Source organism: Schistocerca gregaria, chromosome 3 (assembly GCF_023897955.1).
Source record: "Schistocerca gregaria isolate iqSchGreg1 chromosome 3, iqSchGreg1.2, whole genome shotgun sequence".
NCBI lineage: Eukaryota > Metazoa > Arthropoda > Insecta > Orthoptera > Acrididae > Schistocerca > Schistocerca gregaria.
In genome coordinates this window covers 608,598,306-608,616,227 of record NC_064922.1, presented here as the reverse complement: position 1 = coordinate 608,616,227, position 17,922 = coordinate 608,598,306, and the positions used below count along the sequence as shown (strand labels likewise).

The window sequence follows — 17,922 nt, the reverse complement described above, 5'->3', positions numbered from 1 at the left end:
TTGCTCTCCTAGCCAACACTGTTAAGGAAGCCAGGCAACAAGTGAAATCACTACAAGAAATAGCAGAGAAAGTAGGCATTAGAATATCATTTGAAAAAACGGAGATTATGCTAACTGATCCACCACTTGTAAACAAAATTACAATAGGAGAACAGGAAATCAAAATTGTTGATAAAATTACTTAGGTGAAATAATAACATACAATCTAAATGAGAAGCCATCATGGCAGAATAGAATAAAAAAAACTGAACTACGCAAATCACATTACCAGAACTACATACAACAAAAAAGCCTATCTATAGATGCAAAATTAAGACACTATAAAACAGTTACACAACCAGAAATAACGTATGCAGCTGAAACTATCTTCAAAACAACTAATACAGCAGAAATTGACAGAATATTAAAAATAGAAAGAAGAATAAATAGGACATGTATAAATAAACACTATAAAATAAATGGACATTGGAGAATAGCATCAAATGAAACAGTATATAAGAAAATACAACCAGTCATGAGCACGATCAGGAAGAAATGCATCTCATTCTTTGGACATCTGATGAGAACTCCAGAAAACTGAATTAGTAAAAAAAAAAAAATACAAAAATTGTGGAATAGCAAGAGCAACATTAAATGGACCGCAGAAATTAAGGAAGATATAAAAGAACTCCAAATTGCAGTAGATGATCCAAAAAAAAGAAGACAGAGAAAACCAGAATACTGCAAGACCCGCAAACCAGACTACAAATGAAAATCAATAAAAGGAGTACAGGAAGAGTGGCCTCAGATGAAGAAAGAAAGAAAATATCTGAAAGAATGAAGAAATATTGGGCAGACAGAAGAGCAAAACACATTTTGTATAAGAATACTCTAATAATTATATTACCTAAATATCATATTAATTTATTGTTGAGCCAAATTGTATTCTTGTGTAACAACTTGTTTACAACTTTGTATTTTAGACTAGAGTGGTCCAGTGAAGGACATAAAATAAATAATAATAATCTCAAAAAAAGAAATACTTTGTAAACCAAGACTGTTTCCTATCAAATCTTCAGAAGGAACTTTGTAATTCTGTGAAGATTTTACTTATTAGATGTTTCTGGTGCCACAAGTATATTTGCTTCGAATGTTTATATGACAAGTATGACCCATATAGTTTTTCGAAGAAAAGTGAGGGCACGTAACAGACTGAATGAAAGAGTTTATTTATCATGCAGAGAGGATTAAATTTTTAATTTTTTACTAATCGAAGTCAGAAAGAAAATTGCATGCCTTGCTGTTGTTTCGTATTGATTACCTTACTAACACTCCTATTCTTACCAATCTCAATTGTGAGGGAGGGGGAGGTGGTTGCAAAATGTGTTTGGGAATCGAACGAAGGTACTTTGATCCCCAGCCTGATGCCTTTGTCACTGCACAAGTGGCACTTTTCATTGAACAACATTTGCCTTACGCATATATAAGTGGCAGTTGTAACAGTTACTTTTCTTGATTCCTAAGAAAATGCACATTTGCAGACCCCACATATGATGATGAAAAATGCTCAGTTTTCAATTATCTGTTAATTGCATTAATATATTGGGTATCCCTTACTATAAAGATGTTCGTAGAGGTACAGGTAGTAAATATACTACGTTGAACGAACTATTTTAGTGTTGTCAGTGTTTGTATAATTTCAAAAGAGTGAAAACACTTTATTAGCAGATAAAAGTTACTTGTCCTGCTATTGCTGTCTCTTTTTCTAGGGTGTTGGTTTCTGTTTATGCTTTCCAGTTAATTGGTCCAAAGTTTTGTGTTTCAGTTAAAGTTGCTGGAATGTTGTTGCTTTTTGACATCATTGGTATTTATTAATGAATTCTTGACACTTTCTACACCACCACTTGTTATGTAAATGCATTGCACAACATTTCAACACAACACAAAGAACTTGGTAGTTACTTTGACCTATCTCGATAATGACTGAAACTGTTAAGCACATTTGGTGCCTATAATTTCTATAAGTATTTCGTACACAGCTTCCAGATCCTTCTACCACAGTATATGATTCAAATGAGTTTTGTTATGACTGTCTTAATTAAAATTACTTGTCAGGTATTATATAGATAATGTTTCTTTGGGAATAATTAGTTATATAAAGATTTATGCACCTAATAATTAATAGTGAAGGTTGCAGATTTTGACAGTATAAAAACTATCAGCTTCCTATCTATATAATTGTTGGCTGAATTATCAATAATAAAATTAGAGACATTAAAAATGAAAACGGAAGCTTTGTTTATATGAAAACTACAGCTTAATAATATTACTTTCACTGCAATTGGTTTTTGACTCAAAGTTAACAATTGTAATTATTAATTTTCATGGTTCAAGATCAGTGTTGCTAAACGGATTGGTTGTTGCTGAAGAGTCAAGAGACTGGTTGATGCAGCTCTCCATGCTACTCTACCCTGTGCAAGCTTCTTTATCTCCCAGTACCTACCGCAACCTGAATCTGCTTAATGTATTCATCTCTTGGTCTCCCTCTACAATTTTTACCCTCCATGCTGCCCTCCAATACTAAATTGGCGATCTCTTGATGCCTCTGAACATGTCCTACCAACCGATCCCTTCTTTTAGTCAAGTTGTGCCACAAATTTTTCTTTTCGCCAATTCTATTTAATACCTCATCATTAGTTATATGATCTACCATCTAATCTTCAACATTCTTCTGTAGCACCACATTTCGAAAGCTTCTATTCTCTTCTTGTCCAAACTATTTATCGTCCATGTTTCACTTCCATACATGGCAACACTCCATACAAATACTTCCAGAAACGACTTCCTGACACTTAAATCTATATGTGATGTTTTCACTTAAAACTTCCGGGCTGATAGGCCGTGGTTGAAGTATAAAACTCTCTCCTGACGTATACTCATCTCCGACTGTGGGAGACGAAACATCAGGAGAGAGTTTTATACTTCGACCACGGCCTATTAGCCCGGAAGTTTTAAGTGAAGACAATACCGGCCGTGAAAGCTTACAGTGTATTATTATACTTCATATTAAAAATCTTCTCTTCTTCAGAAATGCTCTCCTTGCCGTTGTCAGTCTACATTTTATATCCTCTACTTCAACCCTCATCAGTTATTTTGCTCCCCAAATGGCAAAACTCATCCACTACTTTAAGTGTCTCATTTCCTAATCTAATTCCGACTACAAATGGATTGGTATGCAAAATAAAATTATATTATCAGAAAAAAGTGTTGATGTTATGTGCAAAATTGTCTTTAGATGTGTAATATATAATTTAAGTGTAAAAATTAACTCAAGTCATGTTGAATTTATATGGACTCGGAACATTTCAGTTGAAGTACAAAAGTTCTGAGGAGGCAAGATTCATTACAGAGTCATGAACTTGAGGGATGGTTTTCTCAATAACTGGGCGTGCTTTGCATTTTTTTTTCTACCCAATACAAGCCAAATTGATTGGCCGTGTCTAAGGTCTTCGGCTCGTTAGCAGAATGGAAATTCTTTCTGTGATTAAATATTAGCAAAGTTTACATTACTCATTACACTGTATAAACAGAATACATTTAGTCTGGGCACAATGAGTTGGAAATGATTTCTTATAAATTTTGTGCAGAGGAGAAAAGACAGCGACGTAAAGAACAGCAGCAACAGGAACTGCAGCGGCAACAGCAGCAGCAGCAGCAACCACAACCACAGCAGCCACAGCAACAGCAACAGCCACAACCTCAACTGAGGCCGACGGCCCCAACAGTGCCATCAAATGTACAAATACGACCGACAGCTGCAGCACCAGGTGATTCCTGATTTCATTGATATATGTTTGGGTATCCCAGTAGTTACAGCATTAACTTTTGATATGTTGAAGTGAAGCTCTCGCCTCTGCCAGTCCTACTATTGTTGCAGAAACAAACAAAAATTTCTTTCTGCCCTCTTTATCTATGTATTGTATTCCCTTTTCCTCTAACACAGAAAAATATTATATTTTTAAAATATCATACTAGAGCTAAAGTTCAAAAACTTTTTTGCATAGAAGTTTCATTTTCTGGTGGATAAAAAATTCCTTTTCCATTTTTAGGTGTCCCTCATGGAGGAACATTAACAGGACTTCAACAGCCAACTCGTCTACAGTTCCCAGCACAACCCACACAGCAACAGCAGCAGCCACAACAGCCACCTCAACCACCACAACAGCAACAGTTGGTTGTAGGACCACCTGGTCCTAGCCCCACAGGAACTTCCGTAACATCAAATTTGTCAAGTACAGCTTCATTTGTACCGCCAACAAGTGCAGCTGCAGCAGTGACAACTAGTCAGTTCAACAATGGCCTGGCAGCATCTCCCACTGCACAGTTCTCAGATCAGGTGAAAGCAAGAGTTGCAGGTGGCAACACAACCCCTGGTGCACAGACACCTCCATCGGCTACCTCCCAGTTCACTCTCCAGACTCAATTCTCAAATGCAGCAGCTGCCCCTAGAGTTTCTGTTGTCCCATCTGCAGCAGGCCAAGGTTCAGACAGTGTTTCAGTTTCAGGTCCCTCCCCAGGTCTTTCTCAGACTGGCAGCTCAGCAGCTTTGCCTTGTCCTACAGCACAAGTTCCTCAACTTGTTCCACAAAGTGCCCCTGGTTCTACAGCAGGATCTGTTGTTACAGCATCAATGACCCAACAGCAGTTAGCAAGTCTAGGAAAGGGAATGCCTGCAGCAGAGCGAGCTGCTCAGTCACGTCCCACGACAAGTGGTTTGTCCAGCCAGATGGCAGCCATTGCAGCTTCTCTCAATGAGGTATGTACAGTATTGTTATTCAGAAGCATAAAACAATGATAAATATTATACTGCTGTTCAGGATTAAATTATTATGACATGAATGGAAGTTATAATTTCTTACTCATAAGAATGGTGTGTATGCAATTCATGCTTCCGGTGGACGGCTGGAGCAGAGCCTTCCAAAAACACAACTATTTTTAATCTTAAGCTCAGAATTTATGTCTAGTTTAAGAAATGAGGTGCATGTAAAAGAATGTATAAATAAGTAAATTTTTTTTTTTTTTAAAGGGGGGACAGGTTACCTGAAGAAAGATTGACATTTTGCAGGAAGTGTATTGTTAAATTTTATCAGTTGTATCCTAAAGTTATAATAATATTCCTATTTTCCCCTTTATGTAGTCTATCAATTCTTGGTTATATACTGACATTTCCTTAACTTTAACTCTATTATAGTCTTAATTTACTGTTTTTTAAGTGGCATATCTCCTTTAAATACAAGTGACCTGCTAGTTCTAGAAGCTTTAGATTTGCTATGATTGTATGTTTTGTTTCCATGGGCTGCACTCTAGTTGTGCCTGTTTTTTGGGTAGTTGGTCTCCTTTCATTAACCCATGTGTATTTGAATTTAGACAAAATGAGATTCATTCTGCACTTTCAAAATACAAATGTTCTTGTAAAAGCTCCTCACAGCAATGTGACGACTTCATGAAAACAGTGCAGGTAGTACAGTTACCATATTCCATTACCACTCACTAATTATTCGTAATGTTGGGTTCTACCAACTGACCATAAACAATTATAATGTGGGCAACATTTTTTTTTTTACAAAAGGCAAGACAAAGTGAAGCAAAGCTCCATGTTCTTACTCTGATGGGCTAGTTGGACCAGTAGTCTGCTGTGGCATCCTTTGCAAATGACATCATTGTATTATTATATGGAGGGGCCTGAGATCAGCACACTGCATTCCTGGCCATTCACCCACGTGTATTTGAATTTAGACAAAATGAGATTCATTCTCCACTTTCAAAATACAAATGTTCTTGTAAAAGCTCCTCACAGCAATGTGACAACTTCATGAAAACAGTGCAGGTAGTACAGTTACCATATTCCATTACCACTCACTAATTATTCTTAATGTTTTTCTACCGATGTCAGTTAATCTTGAACAGAATATTGTATTAGATCAATCTGAATTTGGTTCTACCAACTGACCATAAACAATTATAATGTGGGCAACATTTTGTTTACAAAAGGCAAGGCAAAGTGAAGCAAAGCTCCATGTTCTTACTCTGATGGGCCAGTTGGACCAGTAGTCTGCTATGTCATCCTTTGCAAAGGACATCATTGTATTATTATATGGAGGGGCCTGGGATCAGCACACTGCATTCCTGGCCATTGTCGGCTTTCTTTACCTTGGAAGTGCTACTTCTCACTTGACTAGCTCCTCAGTTGGCACCCAAGACAGAGAGCATGCCAGTCCAGCCTCCCACCTAGGAAAACTCCCTGCAAGCATTATTGGGTGCGAGGTGTCTATTACAGAGTCAGTCAAAATGATATACTATACACTATAAAAAGTAATGTAGATGACTACAATAAAATTCCAGGTATGAACGAGTCATATTAAATGCATATGTGAATAGGCCATACAGCATGTAGAGGGTCTGTAATCCATGCTGTGTGTCAAGAACTACTGTAAATGGGGGAATTTAAGCGAAAAACAGTGACCCGAAAGAAGTAGCTGAGCTGAGTCTGAGGTCCCGATTTAGTGTTACGGCTAAGGAATGACATGGAATCTGCTTTATCTGCAACCCCCTGAGAGTGTATAGAAGCATTGTGCCATTGTTGATCTCCCATATTAGCTGTGGTCATACACTCTGTTAGCAATAGCTATAACTTAGTTCATTTATTCAAGCTGCCCATTCTGTTTAAATGATAAACATGTTCACATTTGTTACTCTTGTCAATTTTAATTTCCCATATCACATGCATTTTTCAAAAAGTAACAGTTTCTCAGAGAAACAGATTACATGAAAATGTTTCTTATTTCTTAAGGATGTGGATTCGCCACCTCCAGCTACAAAAGGAAAGCTGGATAACATGCATGCAGATGGAGAAAATGATATTAAAGTGGAAATAAAGCAAGAGAATGATTTGAATGATCAACATGAAGGTGGAGGTGGGAAAGGTATTAATATAGACAGCATCAAGACAGAGATTAAGACTGAACCAATGGATGACTGCAACACTACATCAGAAAGTAATGTCCTTGTTAAAGGTTAGTGTACTGTAATATTGACCTAAAAACTATAATGTTACCATGCTATCACATTAGGTTTTTTTTTTTTTTTTTTTTTTTTTTTTTTTTTTTTTTTTTTTTTTTTTTTTTACACCCGAGTGTGATACACGCTGCATAATATATTTATTAACAATTTCATCAGTCTTCTTTTGTGTAGGAGGAAGATGTTTAGAGTTGTTTACTCATAATTTTAATGAGCTGCCCAGGCATGGGTTGTAGTTCAAATATATATTAAAATGAATTTCTCAATGTTCACAAATCTAAATTATCAGCATGTCTTCCAAATATTTCTTGCACTAATTTAAACAATAAAAGTCAGCATATTTGGTACTGTTGATACAGTTTTTTTAAAAAAAAAATCATGTGTAGCTAGTATTAAGACCGTACTGGTTAACTGTATGTAGTAGTGGTATGGGGAGCATGGCTTCTGTGGAGTACATCTATTATGGGCCTCTCGAAGGCTCCGTTCGTTCAGTCTAATGGTATCCTACCACCCTATACATGATTATTTGCTTTCCACTGCTTACATCAAAAGGGAAACAGAGTGACTGAAACTTCAGTAGTTAGTCCCTGTCTCAGGATATCTGTATTATGCTTTGATGCATCATTAATTGATGTTTAATGTTATTGTTTTGATAGTGTTTTAAATAGTTATTTGTTTACAGCATTGGCAATTTACTGTAGAAATAAGTGTGTAAATGTCTCGACAGAGTGCGTTACAATAGGACAATGGATGTGCAACCACCTAGCAAGAGTTTCACAATGCTTAGAAAAAATAAGTGCATGAAATATTTCCTGTACCTTTAGTTGCCTTATTGCTGACGGTGTTCACTGGATGTAGTGCATTACTAGCCAGTTTCTTTTTGTGGATGTATAGTGCCTGAATTCTAGTGAGGGATATTTTATCCTTTTTTTTTTGGGGGGGGGGGGCATGAACTAAAGATGAAGGAACTTGATCTGGACAAACCTGATCAAAACGTCAATCAATAACAAAAATAGTGTAAATCCAGGCTAGGGTATGTACACAGTCTTAACAGAACAATGTAAAATGCAGCTAAGGGGTGTTAAGATTGTTACAATTTGTAGTGACAGCACCTCATCTGAGAATGGTGTCATGTACTACAAGAATTTTTATGCAAAGGTGATAAAATATAATTCCAGAGGAAAACATTTAAATTGTATTATTGAATCAGTACTAGGGAAAGTGGACAATATATATATATATATAGACATACAAAGAAAACATGTCAAAGAACTAGTATGCACTGAGTTAACTGATAGACAGCATTACATTTTCTGGCAAATTAAAGCTTACCTTACAGGACCATGATGACACAGAAAATTATAACCCAGGAATTTTTTGAGGAATCATTGCTGTGTCAGAAAGTGATGTTGTCTTGAAACAGCACATTGGGGGCAGTGTGGGGGTGACAGGGAACTGGTTGATCTTAGGTCTTTCCAAACAATTCAAAATGAACTCCTGGAATCAATTTATGAGATATGCTTCAGTCTCATCAGGAATGATCTATCAAAGACAAATTATCTTGCTGTTGAAGTTGATAAAACCAATGACTGAAATTTGTAATAGCTCATCCTAATAATTCACTATGAGCTGCTGGGGTATATTAATGAATGGTTTTATTTCCTTTGTATGGCCAAAAAGTTACAGTACAGACAATGAAACTGTAGCTGTTCTCAGTGAGCTAAACAGAATGAAAGTACGTGAGACACATAAGAGACTGATAGCTCAGTGCTACGTGTGCTCATGTTGGGAGTGGCTGCAGAAGTGAAGTTAAAATGACAAAGAAATGTATGAAAATTCTCACTTTATTCACTGCTCTGCACATCAGTTAAATTTGATGGTTGAAAGTGATTTGAAAGACAGTAAGCAGGTGCTTGTCTTCCTGAGCAACTTGGAAGGAATTTGTATCTTTTTTCCGTCTTCTAAACGCTGAACCACTCTAAACGAGATAGCAAAGAAATCTATTTCTGCCTGTTGTCAGTCCATTAGGTGGAATTTCAGATTGCAGAGTGTACCCGATATATCTGGATACAAAAAGGAAATCGTTGACTGTATGGGAAAAAAAAAAAAAAAATATTGATGATAATGGTTACAGGACAGTAATAAAGGCTAAGGGGCTGTTCGGTTTCCTGCAAGATGATGATTTCCTCTTTGGGTAACATTTTTTGAAATAGTTATGTTTTATTGTGACATTCTTTTCAATGAACAACAGCAAAGGAATACTGATGCAGTGAAAAATATTGAATATTCATCTCACTTGCTGCATATGTTCCGAATGTTATAACCCTAAAATTTACCTTCACTGTGAGCAAGAAGGACCAACTGCAAAACAGGATGTTTCATGGAATCAAGAAAGGTGTGTTCGTGAGACATCTGCGACCACATCATGATCACTTATCGATTGCGCAGTTATCTGAAACATAGTTGTTGAAAAATCAAATTATTTTCCCAGAAAAAGAACTGAAAGAGGCTGTTAATTTGATAAAATTACAGTCTTCAGACTTGTCGTGAAATGAATGTGCTGTTCAGCCAAAAGGGCTTCATACAAGCTTCAGGTGAAAACAATTTGGAAAAAGATTTTTCTGATAATGTTAAATTGCTGCACATAAGTGGCATTCCCAATGACAACTAGAGCAGCAGAACACTGTTTCTCGGTGCTGAAGAAAAGATTTGTGGGAAATACTATGAATGAGGATAGACTTCGTTCGCTAGCAATGTGTGCTCTTGAAAAAGAACTGTTGGAATCTTTCAGATTACAGTGAAATGGTCATAGACTATTTTGCAGTGCAGAAAATGAGAAAAGCTGATTTCATTTATAAACAACTGGATTAAGGTAAGCAAGACATGCATTAATAGGTGATGAGAAGCAATTCCTTTATTGTTACTATTTTCTTGGCCTCCCAAGTGAAGTGCATAAAAAGGAAGAGTGACAACATGTTTATCTATTGACATCACATTCTCTTACACTTTAATACGACAAACAATACTAAAAATGACACTTTTTGACACACACACACACACACACACACACACACACACACACACACACACACACAAATGTGATACGTTGGGTTCACAATCAGCATGTAAGCTGCTCTGTTAGCTTCTGTCAGCCGTTTACAGCACAAGATGTGTGACATCAGTGAAACAGCAGTGGTGAACTCACAAATGCCGCAGATTGAAGAAACACAAAACATTTAATATCTGAAGCTTAGAACTGAAGACATAAAAACATTAAGCATGCAGCAAGTTAACACACACCGCATTAACCCGATTAGTCCTGAATTCTAGTTATTTCAAAAATGGCCAGTCTTCCAGAAGGACCTCAGGACAATAGCGCAACTTTTTGTGAATTTTAAGACTTGGAACAGGTAATTCGTGTAGGTGCCATTTTCAAATACATGTAAATAAATTTGAAATTTGGGGTTGAAACAAGTGATAAATGCAGTGAATGAACAAAATAATGTTAAAAATATATTTTGTGCAACTGTATGATGATATAAAAAGCAACATGAAGGGGTTAATTATATTTTAGGCACGTTGTAGTAGCCTTATGAGGCAATTTTGATGTTTCAGTTGCTGGTTTTTTTTTTATTTTCTTGTCCGTTTAATTCAGCAATATAATGGTCCCGTCCATCAATTTGAGAATCTCATTTTCCCAGATCACTAGGATGCCCTCTGTTGGTACTCACTCTTTGGTTACTTTTTAGTGTTCCAGTAGCAATAGATGACAAAATATCCGATGATCTATGTCTTCTTCACTGTGCTAGTTGTGATCCCATGCATTTTGATATGAAATGTACATGGTGGGGAAGTACCACTTTTTCCTCTTGTTGAGTATCTATACAGGGATACATTTTGACCAACTCAGTCTGTACCTCCCTCCCTGTATGAGCATTGTACGAATGTGATATAGGTTAGGCTGATCTCACTAATTGCCATCCCCAACCTTTCCCCCCACCCCACTCCACCCCTGCAGGCGGTTGAAAAATCGTTCTACAGAAAGCCATGGTTGAACTTTTCTTATATCATTTTTTCTACAGATGATAGAATGCGATTCTTAGCTTTGTTTCCTCTTATTGCCCTAGTTGGTTCCATACCCCTCTCCTTTATGTCATGTAGTAGTTCAACACTAGTAAACAGGTTTGGAAGTAACTGGTCTACATATTATTACCACACCATACCCATAACTTCGGTTTCATATTCTGTACTAGACGTGCCAGGTCCTTTGTAGGGTTTGAGCCAAATAATATAGCCATCACTGATGCCTCCACACCAGAATTGTAATCTGCTTTAGATCGGTTTCCCTTTTATGAATTGTTAGCACCTGTGGCTTCCAAAGTACAGGGCCATTGATTCAACAACAGAATAGTGCCACACATGAGGTGCAAATTGTTTGGATCTATCATTCAGTGAACACTGTAATGGATGGATTTTCCCAAAACCGCCTGATTTCTCTAAATTATTGTTTTTGCGTACATGCATATTGGAAAAGATAAATTTAAATTAATCTGTGGACATAGCATTTGCTACGATGTCATTGTGACTGTTTTTATCTGCTTGCCTCTGCATTTTTCTGCGAAAGACAGTTACATAACTGCTTTGTAGAAGTATTGCAATAAATGCCAACATCTTATTTTCTGAACAATCACTTGGCCTTTTTTCTTTTGGCTGCATACTGATTTGTGGAAGTGATTATTTTTTGAAGCACTTCATTATAAAAAACTCTCGACTTGGTGCTCGCCCTTTCTTCATGTAAACTGTGCGCAGTAGATGCCAATCAGGTGTCATAATACCCATTTCTCCACTTTTTAAATTATATTTATTGAAGTTATGAACTGTTTTTCTTGGATAGCCTCCCTGGTTTTTTGTTTGTTTTTGTTGTTGATGATGCTGCTGTTTTGCTGGAGGATCATGGAACCACATTAGAGGCTAATGATTGTTTTTGTGCCGTATATACAACATTGAGATGGCGGAAATGTCCAAATCACAAAGTGCAGTAGCATTGAGTTGACTTGCTGGTAATTTATCTACACTTGGATTTTCTTCGGTGCCCGAGTTTTGATTGGTTATGTCATCAGTTGCATTTATAGGAGGATGTGATGTTACATCCTCACCACTGTTTTGTGTTTCATCATCATTTGTTTTAATGTCCAAAAAGAACCAACAGTGTATATCGTTTTTTATGAGTATAAAATGACAACATATTACCTTGATATCCTTCTGTAAGGATGGTTCAAAACATCATTGAATTACAGTTGACAAAAACTTTCAGTTGTAATGCACACTAAAAATATACTTATTTTCAAGAGACAATTTCTCAATGACTGTAAACTGTAGTGTCTAAATGACTGTGCTAGTGCCATCCTGACTCACCGGACTTCATTTAAAGATGCGCCACTGTCAGTTGCAACAATGCATTATTCACAGAGATAAATAATTTCAACACTTAAATGACATTGTCCATTCAGAAGGACATCATCTGGGTTAAAGATCTCACCAAAATGCGTATTTTAGTATGATGTGTTGTGATAAAGTCTCGGCAAGTGTGACAGTGGTGGATAAACATGCTACCTGTTGATTTTGGAATTAGCTGTTGGTTTATTTAGTAGTTAATAATAAAATGGAAAGTAGATAAAAGTATGTAAACTATTGGCTAGAGGGTGATATTGCTTTGCAACCCCCCTCCCTCTCCTGCCGCTGCCAACATCTTGGTTGTGGTGCCAGAGTGATTTGTAGGATAGTTAGCTTACTTCCAGATGGTAAATTGGTACCCTCTTCCTCAGTATGGAAATCATGTGATGTGTCTGGATCTTCTTGTGATTTTACTTGTATCTAGTGTATTAATCAATAGATAATTTTGGAACAGTTTGTGATTTGTCAGTTCATTGTAATAATTAGGAGTGACATGGAAGTTACTATTTATATTTGAATGTGTCAAAAGGACAAAATATTTATGGCCTAAGTTAAAAATAATTTGAAGAAAGAAAACTAAAAAAAGAGTGTAGGTAACAGTTTAGGTTAGTATGGATAATAGTATCAGGCAGAGAGTTCAGGAAACAAGTAATTTGCAGAAAATCTCTCTCTCTCTCTCTCTCTCTCTCTCTCTCTCTCTCTCCCTCTCTCTCTCTCTCTCTCCCTCTCCCTCTCCCTCTCCCTCCCTCCCTCCCTCCCTCCCTCCCTCCCTCCTTTCACATTTACATATATCTGCAAGTTACAGGAATAGTAATCTTAACTGAAGGAGACAAGACGAGTAAAATAAGAATTTAAATTTAAAGGCAATAGGATTAATGCACTTCTGCAAATGATAATGGGATAAGAGGAAAGAAATCTTGGTTTTCTAGCAGTGTCATTATTGGGTGACGAATTATTAGTTGCATTACAGAGCTTAAAGATACATGAGGGAGTTAACAATTATGAAGGAAATATCATTTAGTAGCCTTCTGTATTTCATTTCTTTATAATGTGTTTTGGTCATGTTCAGAACAAAATTGTTTAGTAGCATATATATGCATGAATTCTCTGTGACATTTTCATTGTTACATTGTAGAGCTGCTTAGGTCTAATTTTGTACTGGTAACCTTCGGTTCCCAATTTTGGATAATTTTAAATTGCACTCATATTATTTCAGAGGAAGTTGTAACAAAGGAAGAGCCAGTAACGCCAATGTCGTCATCCAGTATTGAAAATGCAGCAGCTGACATTAAACCAACTGTTCCTGAGCCTAGCCAGGGCGGAGGAGCAAGTGGTGCAACAGATAAAAAGAAAAAGTGCTGTGAGTTCATCATGTAAACATTACTTGGCTGAGAGAGAGAGAGAGAGAGAGAGAGAGAGAGAGAGAGAGAGAGAGATATTGATATTGTTGATACAAATTTGTTTTTAATATATTTTTCCCATGTGGAAGTTTCTTTCTATTTTATTTATATATATATATGTGTGTGTGTGTGTGTGTGTGTGTGTGTATGTATGTGTGTGTGTGTATATATATACATATATGCATTACTTTGCTTTTCCAGTGTTCAAGCCAGATGAACTTCGACAAGCCCTAATGCCAACACTAGAGAAACTATACAGGCAAGACCCTGAGTCTCTGCCATTTCGTCAGCCTGTTGATCCACAAGCATTGGGGATTCCTGACTATTTTGATATTGTAAAGAAGGCAATGGACTTGTCCACTGTGAAACGGAAACTGGATACTGGGCAATATTCAGATCCCTGGGAATATGTAGATGATGTCTGGCTGATGTTTGACAATGCTTGGCTATATAATAGGAAGACATCTAGAGTTTATAGATATTGCACTAAGGTAGGTCTTCAGATTGCTGATACATACAACACTATTATTTCTGATTTGAAAATTTTGAAGAGGTTTCCAGAATGTGTAAAGGCATTTTTATTTAAAATGATTTATCATCTTCACTTTGTTAGTGCTAGAATGGTGATCAGCCATGTTGATACTCAGAAGATTTCTGCTGTGGACACTTCAGTGGTTTGCCTCAAGAAAGTCATTGCAACATTAGTTTTTCCCCTAGTTGGTGAAGGGGATAAGTGAAAACATCACTAAAGAGGATAAACAACTGACACCCGAATTTTGCTAATATTATGTACTTTTTGGCTAAAATCCAGATCTGTTTGTAAATCACAGTTATAATGTGTTGTTGCCAATGCATAATATTGATTATCCAAAATTGTCTTCTAACTGTCTTTGAAATAATGTCATATGTTATCCTTGCTCTTATCATAGAGTTCTGTATTTTTAATATTGCTGTATGCCATTAGAATCTGTGTTGTTTGTTTAAAAATAAGTGATGGTATAGAGGATGTGATGTGCTTATTATTTAAGATATGTTCCATTTGTGTATTGACTTAACTGTAACATAGTGGCTTGAAGGTTGGTGCGGGAAGCCCAAACAAAAGTGGGGTGCATTAGTGTTAATGTACCACACAGACCAGGTGTACTCATTAAAGGGGAACTCAATGACTATATGCAATTTTGACTTCTTGGTAACTCATCAGACATTTGGTAACTCATCAGTCGCAGTCCCATGTGTATGACTTTTTAGTTGATGAGTACTTTGTAATGAATTCAGAATGTTTGACAATGACATTCTAAAAAAAATTGAAACCACTAATGGTACTATTTGCATGACTGTGGATTTATAAATACAATAAAATAATTTTTAAAGGCGCCATGTTGATTGACGTAGTGCTATTGTTGCAATGACAATAATAACACAAGAGCAGAGACTTCTGGTTTTTAAATAATTACTTCCATCTTAAAGCATTAAGAAGGGAGAAAGTTAATGGATAGTCATTGTCAAACAGTTCTGTGAGAAGTTAATAGTATGGCATAAATATCAATTTTTGGAAATAAACACAGTAAGCAATCCATTAACAGAAATTTATCTAGGACATCTCACAGTTCAGAGTCTTTTCTCTGAATTTTTGTAGGATGTAAGTGTCATATAGACTCAGCTTAAGATAAAGTATGCTTCTATTATATCTGGAAAACTAGCCGGAAAGTTTAGGAAATAGAAATGGGTGACACGAATCAGTGAAAAGGAAAAGTCTGAAATTTGAAAGTATATGCTTCTGTTAATATAGGAATGATCTTGGAGTACGAAAAAATTGAAGGGGGAAGTACATAGTTTGCTTTTATGGAATCAACTGTGAATATTTCTATGAATTATGAATGTGTGCTGTTTGGGACACTTTTTATTTATTGGCTTACAGTAAGAGCGTGTTTGCTGCTGGGACAAATAATTGGTTTTCGTATACATCAAACATCAATAACACAGTTTTGGTAACTCCAGAAGGTAATGTGTTTTGTGTTTCTTCTTGCAGTTATCAGAGGTATTTGAGCAAGAAATTGATCCTGTCATGCAAGCATTGGGCTATTGTTGCGGTCACAAATATACTTTCAATCCTCAAGTGCTTTGCTGTTTTGGCAAACAATTGTGTACTATACCAAGAGATGCAAAATACTATTCATATCAGAACAGGTAAGAATATAGACATAATACTGTAAATTGTAAGAGAACTTTGAAAATGTATTGGTGTTTGGCAGAACATCATAGTCACTATAAAAATATTTTTTTTTATTTTATAAGCACTATTTAGTTGGAGCATATTAACTTGCACACAATCTGTCATGTCAGTTTCAGACTCATTAAATGTAATACAGTTTCATTGAACTGCTCATGCATATGGGACTGTCGTCTTTCAAAGTGTTAAAACTCTAAACAGTTTTCTCTGCTTTTACTGCTAATTAGAAAAGAGATTTTACTCTGGACAATGATTGGGAGGGGAGAGGGGTGGGGTGGGGGGTGCAGGTACTGGGAATGATGTATCTCTGTCCTCTAAATTAATTTGTTTGGAACTGAGAGAGTTCTTTATTATTGTAATGACTGTAGTAGTCAGATTTTGTTGTTCAAGTGGCTTTCTAATTAATGATGATTGCTAACCATTAATAATATTGGTCGACTTACAATAACATATCACAGTTTTAACTTCCTCCATTGCAAAATAGATTGCCAGTTTGTGTTAGAGATATAAGCATTTGTGCTATGAAACAAGTACTAATGTTATTTTGTAGCATTTAGTTCCCCAGCTACACTCAAAAGCTTTTTTCATAGGCTTGAGAGAGTGTGTTTTTTAATTCAGTCCTCAGTTGTAACTAAGGGGGCATTAATTCTGTGATATATGACATATTCTCCAGTTTAAAGTATGTGTGCATGCTATTTACTGTTTTGCAGTTTGTAATGAGTTGAATTCACCATTGCTGTTAAAGAAGCTACTATTATTTGGACGTGATACAGTTAATCTGTTTTTTGACAGCATTGAGAAGTTCTAATTGTAGTCTATGTATGAGGATTCAAGTACCTTCCGTAATAACTGTAGGAAGTTTTTGGATCTTGTGTGCATATATTTCTTAAATTTATTTGATGGAAAGTGATTTAAGTATGGTGCTTCATGTAGTGTGTGTGTGTGTGTGTGTGTGTGTGTGTGTGTGTGTGTTTGCATTTGCATGCATGCTTCAACTGTGTATGTCTTTAACCTCATTGGTGTTGATATTTTAAAGGAAAGTGCTAATTGTATGGGTGTAGTTTTGCCTACAGGTGTGTTAACATAAAAATTGTAAATAATCCTCTCAATCATGTAAAAAGTAGGCATCTTTGATGTTTCACATAGGAAGTACCTAATAACACTGTGCTATTACGTTCAAGTCCTTAATACATAATTGTTGGAAAAAGTTTCATTGCAGTGTTATGTATATTTTGATCCACCTGTACAGTTTCCTCCTCACACCCCAAGCTTGGTACCTGCTGACTCACTTTCACTGCACTCTACAGTTGATGTAGACACCCACTATGCCATAGCATTAGATGTCTGCCAGTAAGGTGAAGAAATTCATAGTAGAAGAAAGAAAATTAAACAAGTTCAGTGGAAACGCACATTTACCATTTTCAAGGTTATTTAAAAAATGATATACAGGTAAATGTAAATAGTGCGACAGTAAGCAAATTTATTAATTGTACTGACCTTTAATTTGGCCTTACGTAATTTTCACGTGTCATTAATACATTGATATGGCATACATTTCACCAAGAATCCAGAATTATATTTTGTTTCAGTTTCTCCTGGTGTACTGGTACCTTTCTGATTTAGTAGTAAAATATATTTGAAAGTGTGGATGTCTACATTCAAATATAACAGAAGTCAGAAAGTGAGATGGACACACATTGCATTACATATTGCAACTTCTTCACTTTTGAAGGCCAGACATACCAACAATTAAAGGGAACAGCAATGGGTACCAGGATGGTC

General features: G+C 36.2%; 1 protein-coding gene across 9 annotated transcripts in view; it reads left to right on the top strand.

Annotated features, from left to right (window-relative positions):
- The window catches only part of LOC126356233 (CREB-binding protein), a 162,554-nt gene that overhangs the window by 79,200 nt on the left and 65,432 nt on the right, over positions 1-17,922 (top strand). For all 9 annotated transcript variants that reach the window (XM_050007059.1, XM_050007056.1, XM_050007055.1 and 6 more), the window contains 6 exons: positions 3,627-3,806; positions 4,089-4,795; positions 6,830-7,052; positions 13,727-13,870; positions 14,112-14,401; positions 15,940-16,097. In XM_050007059.1, coding sequence (XP_049863016.1) covers positions 3,627-3,806; positions 4,089-4,795; positions 6,830-7,052; positions 13,727-13,870; positions 14,112-14,401; positions 15,940-16,097 — 1,702 coding nt within the window. The remainder of the gene's footprint in view (positions 1-3,626; positions 3,807-4,088; positions 4,796-6,829; positions 7,053-13,726; positions 13,871-14,111; positions 14,402-15,939; positions 16,098-17,922) is intronic.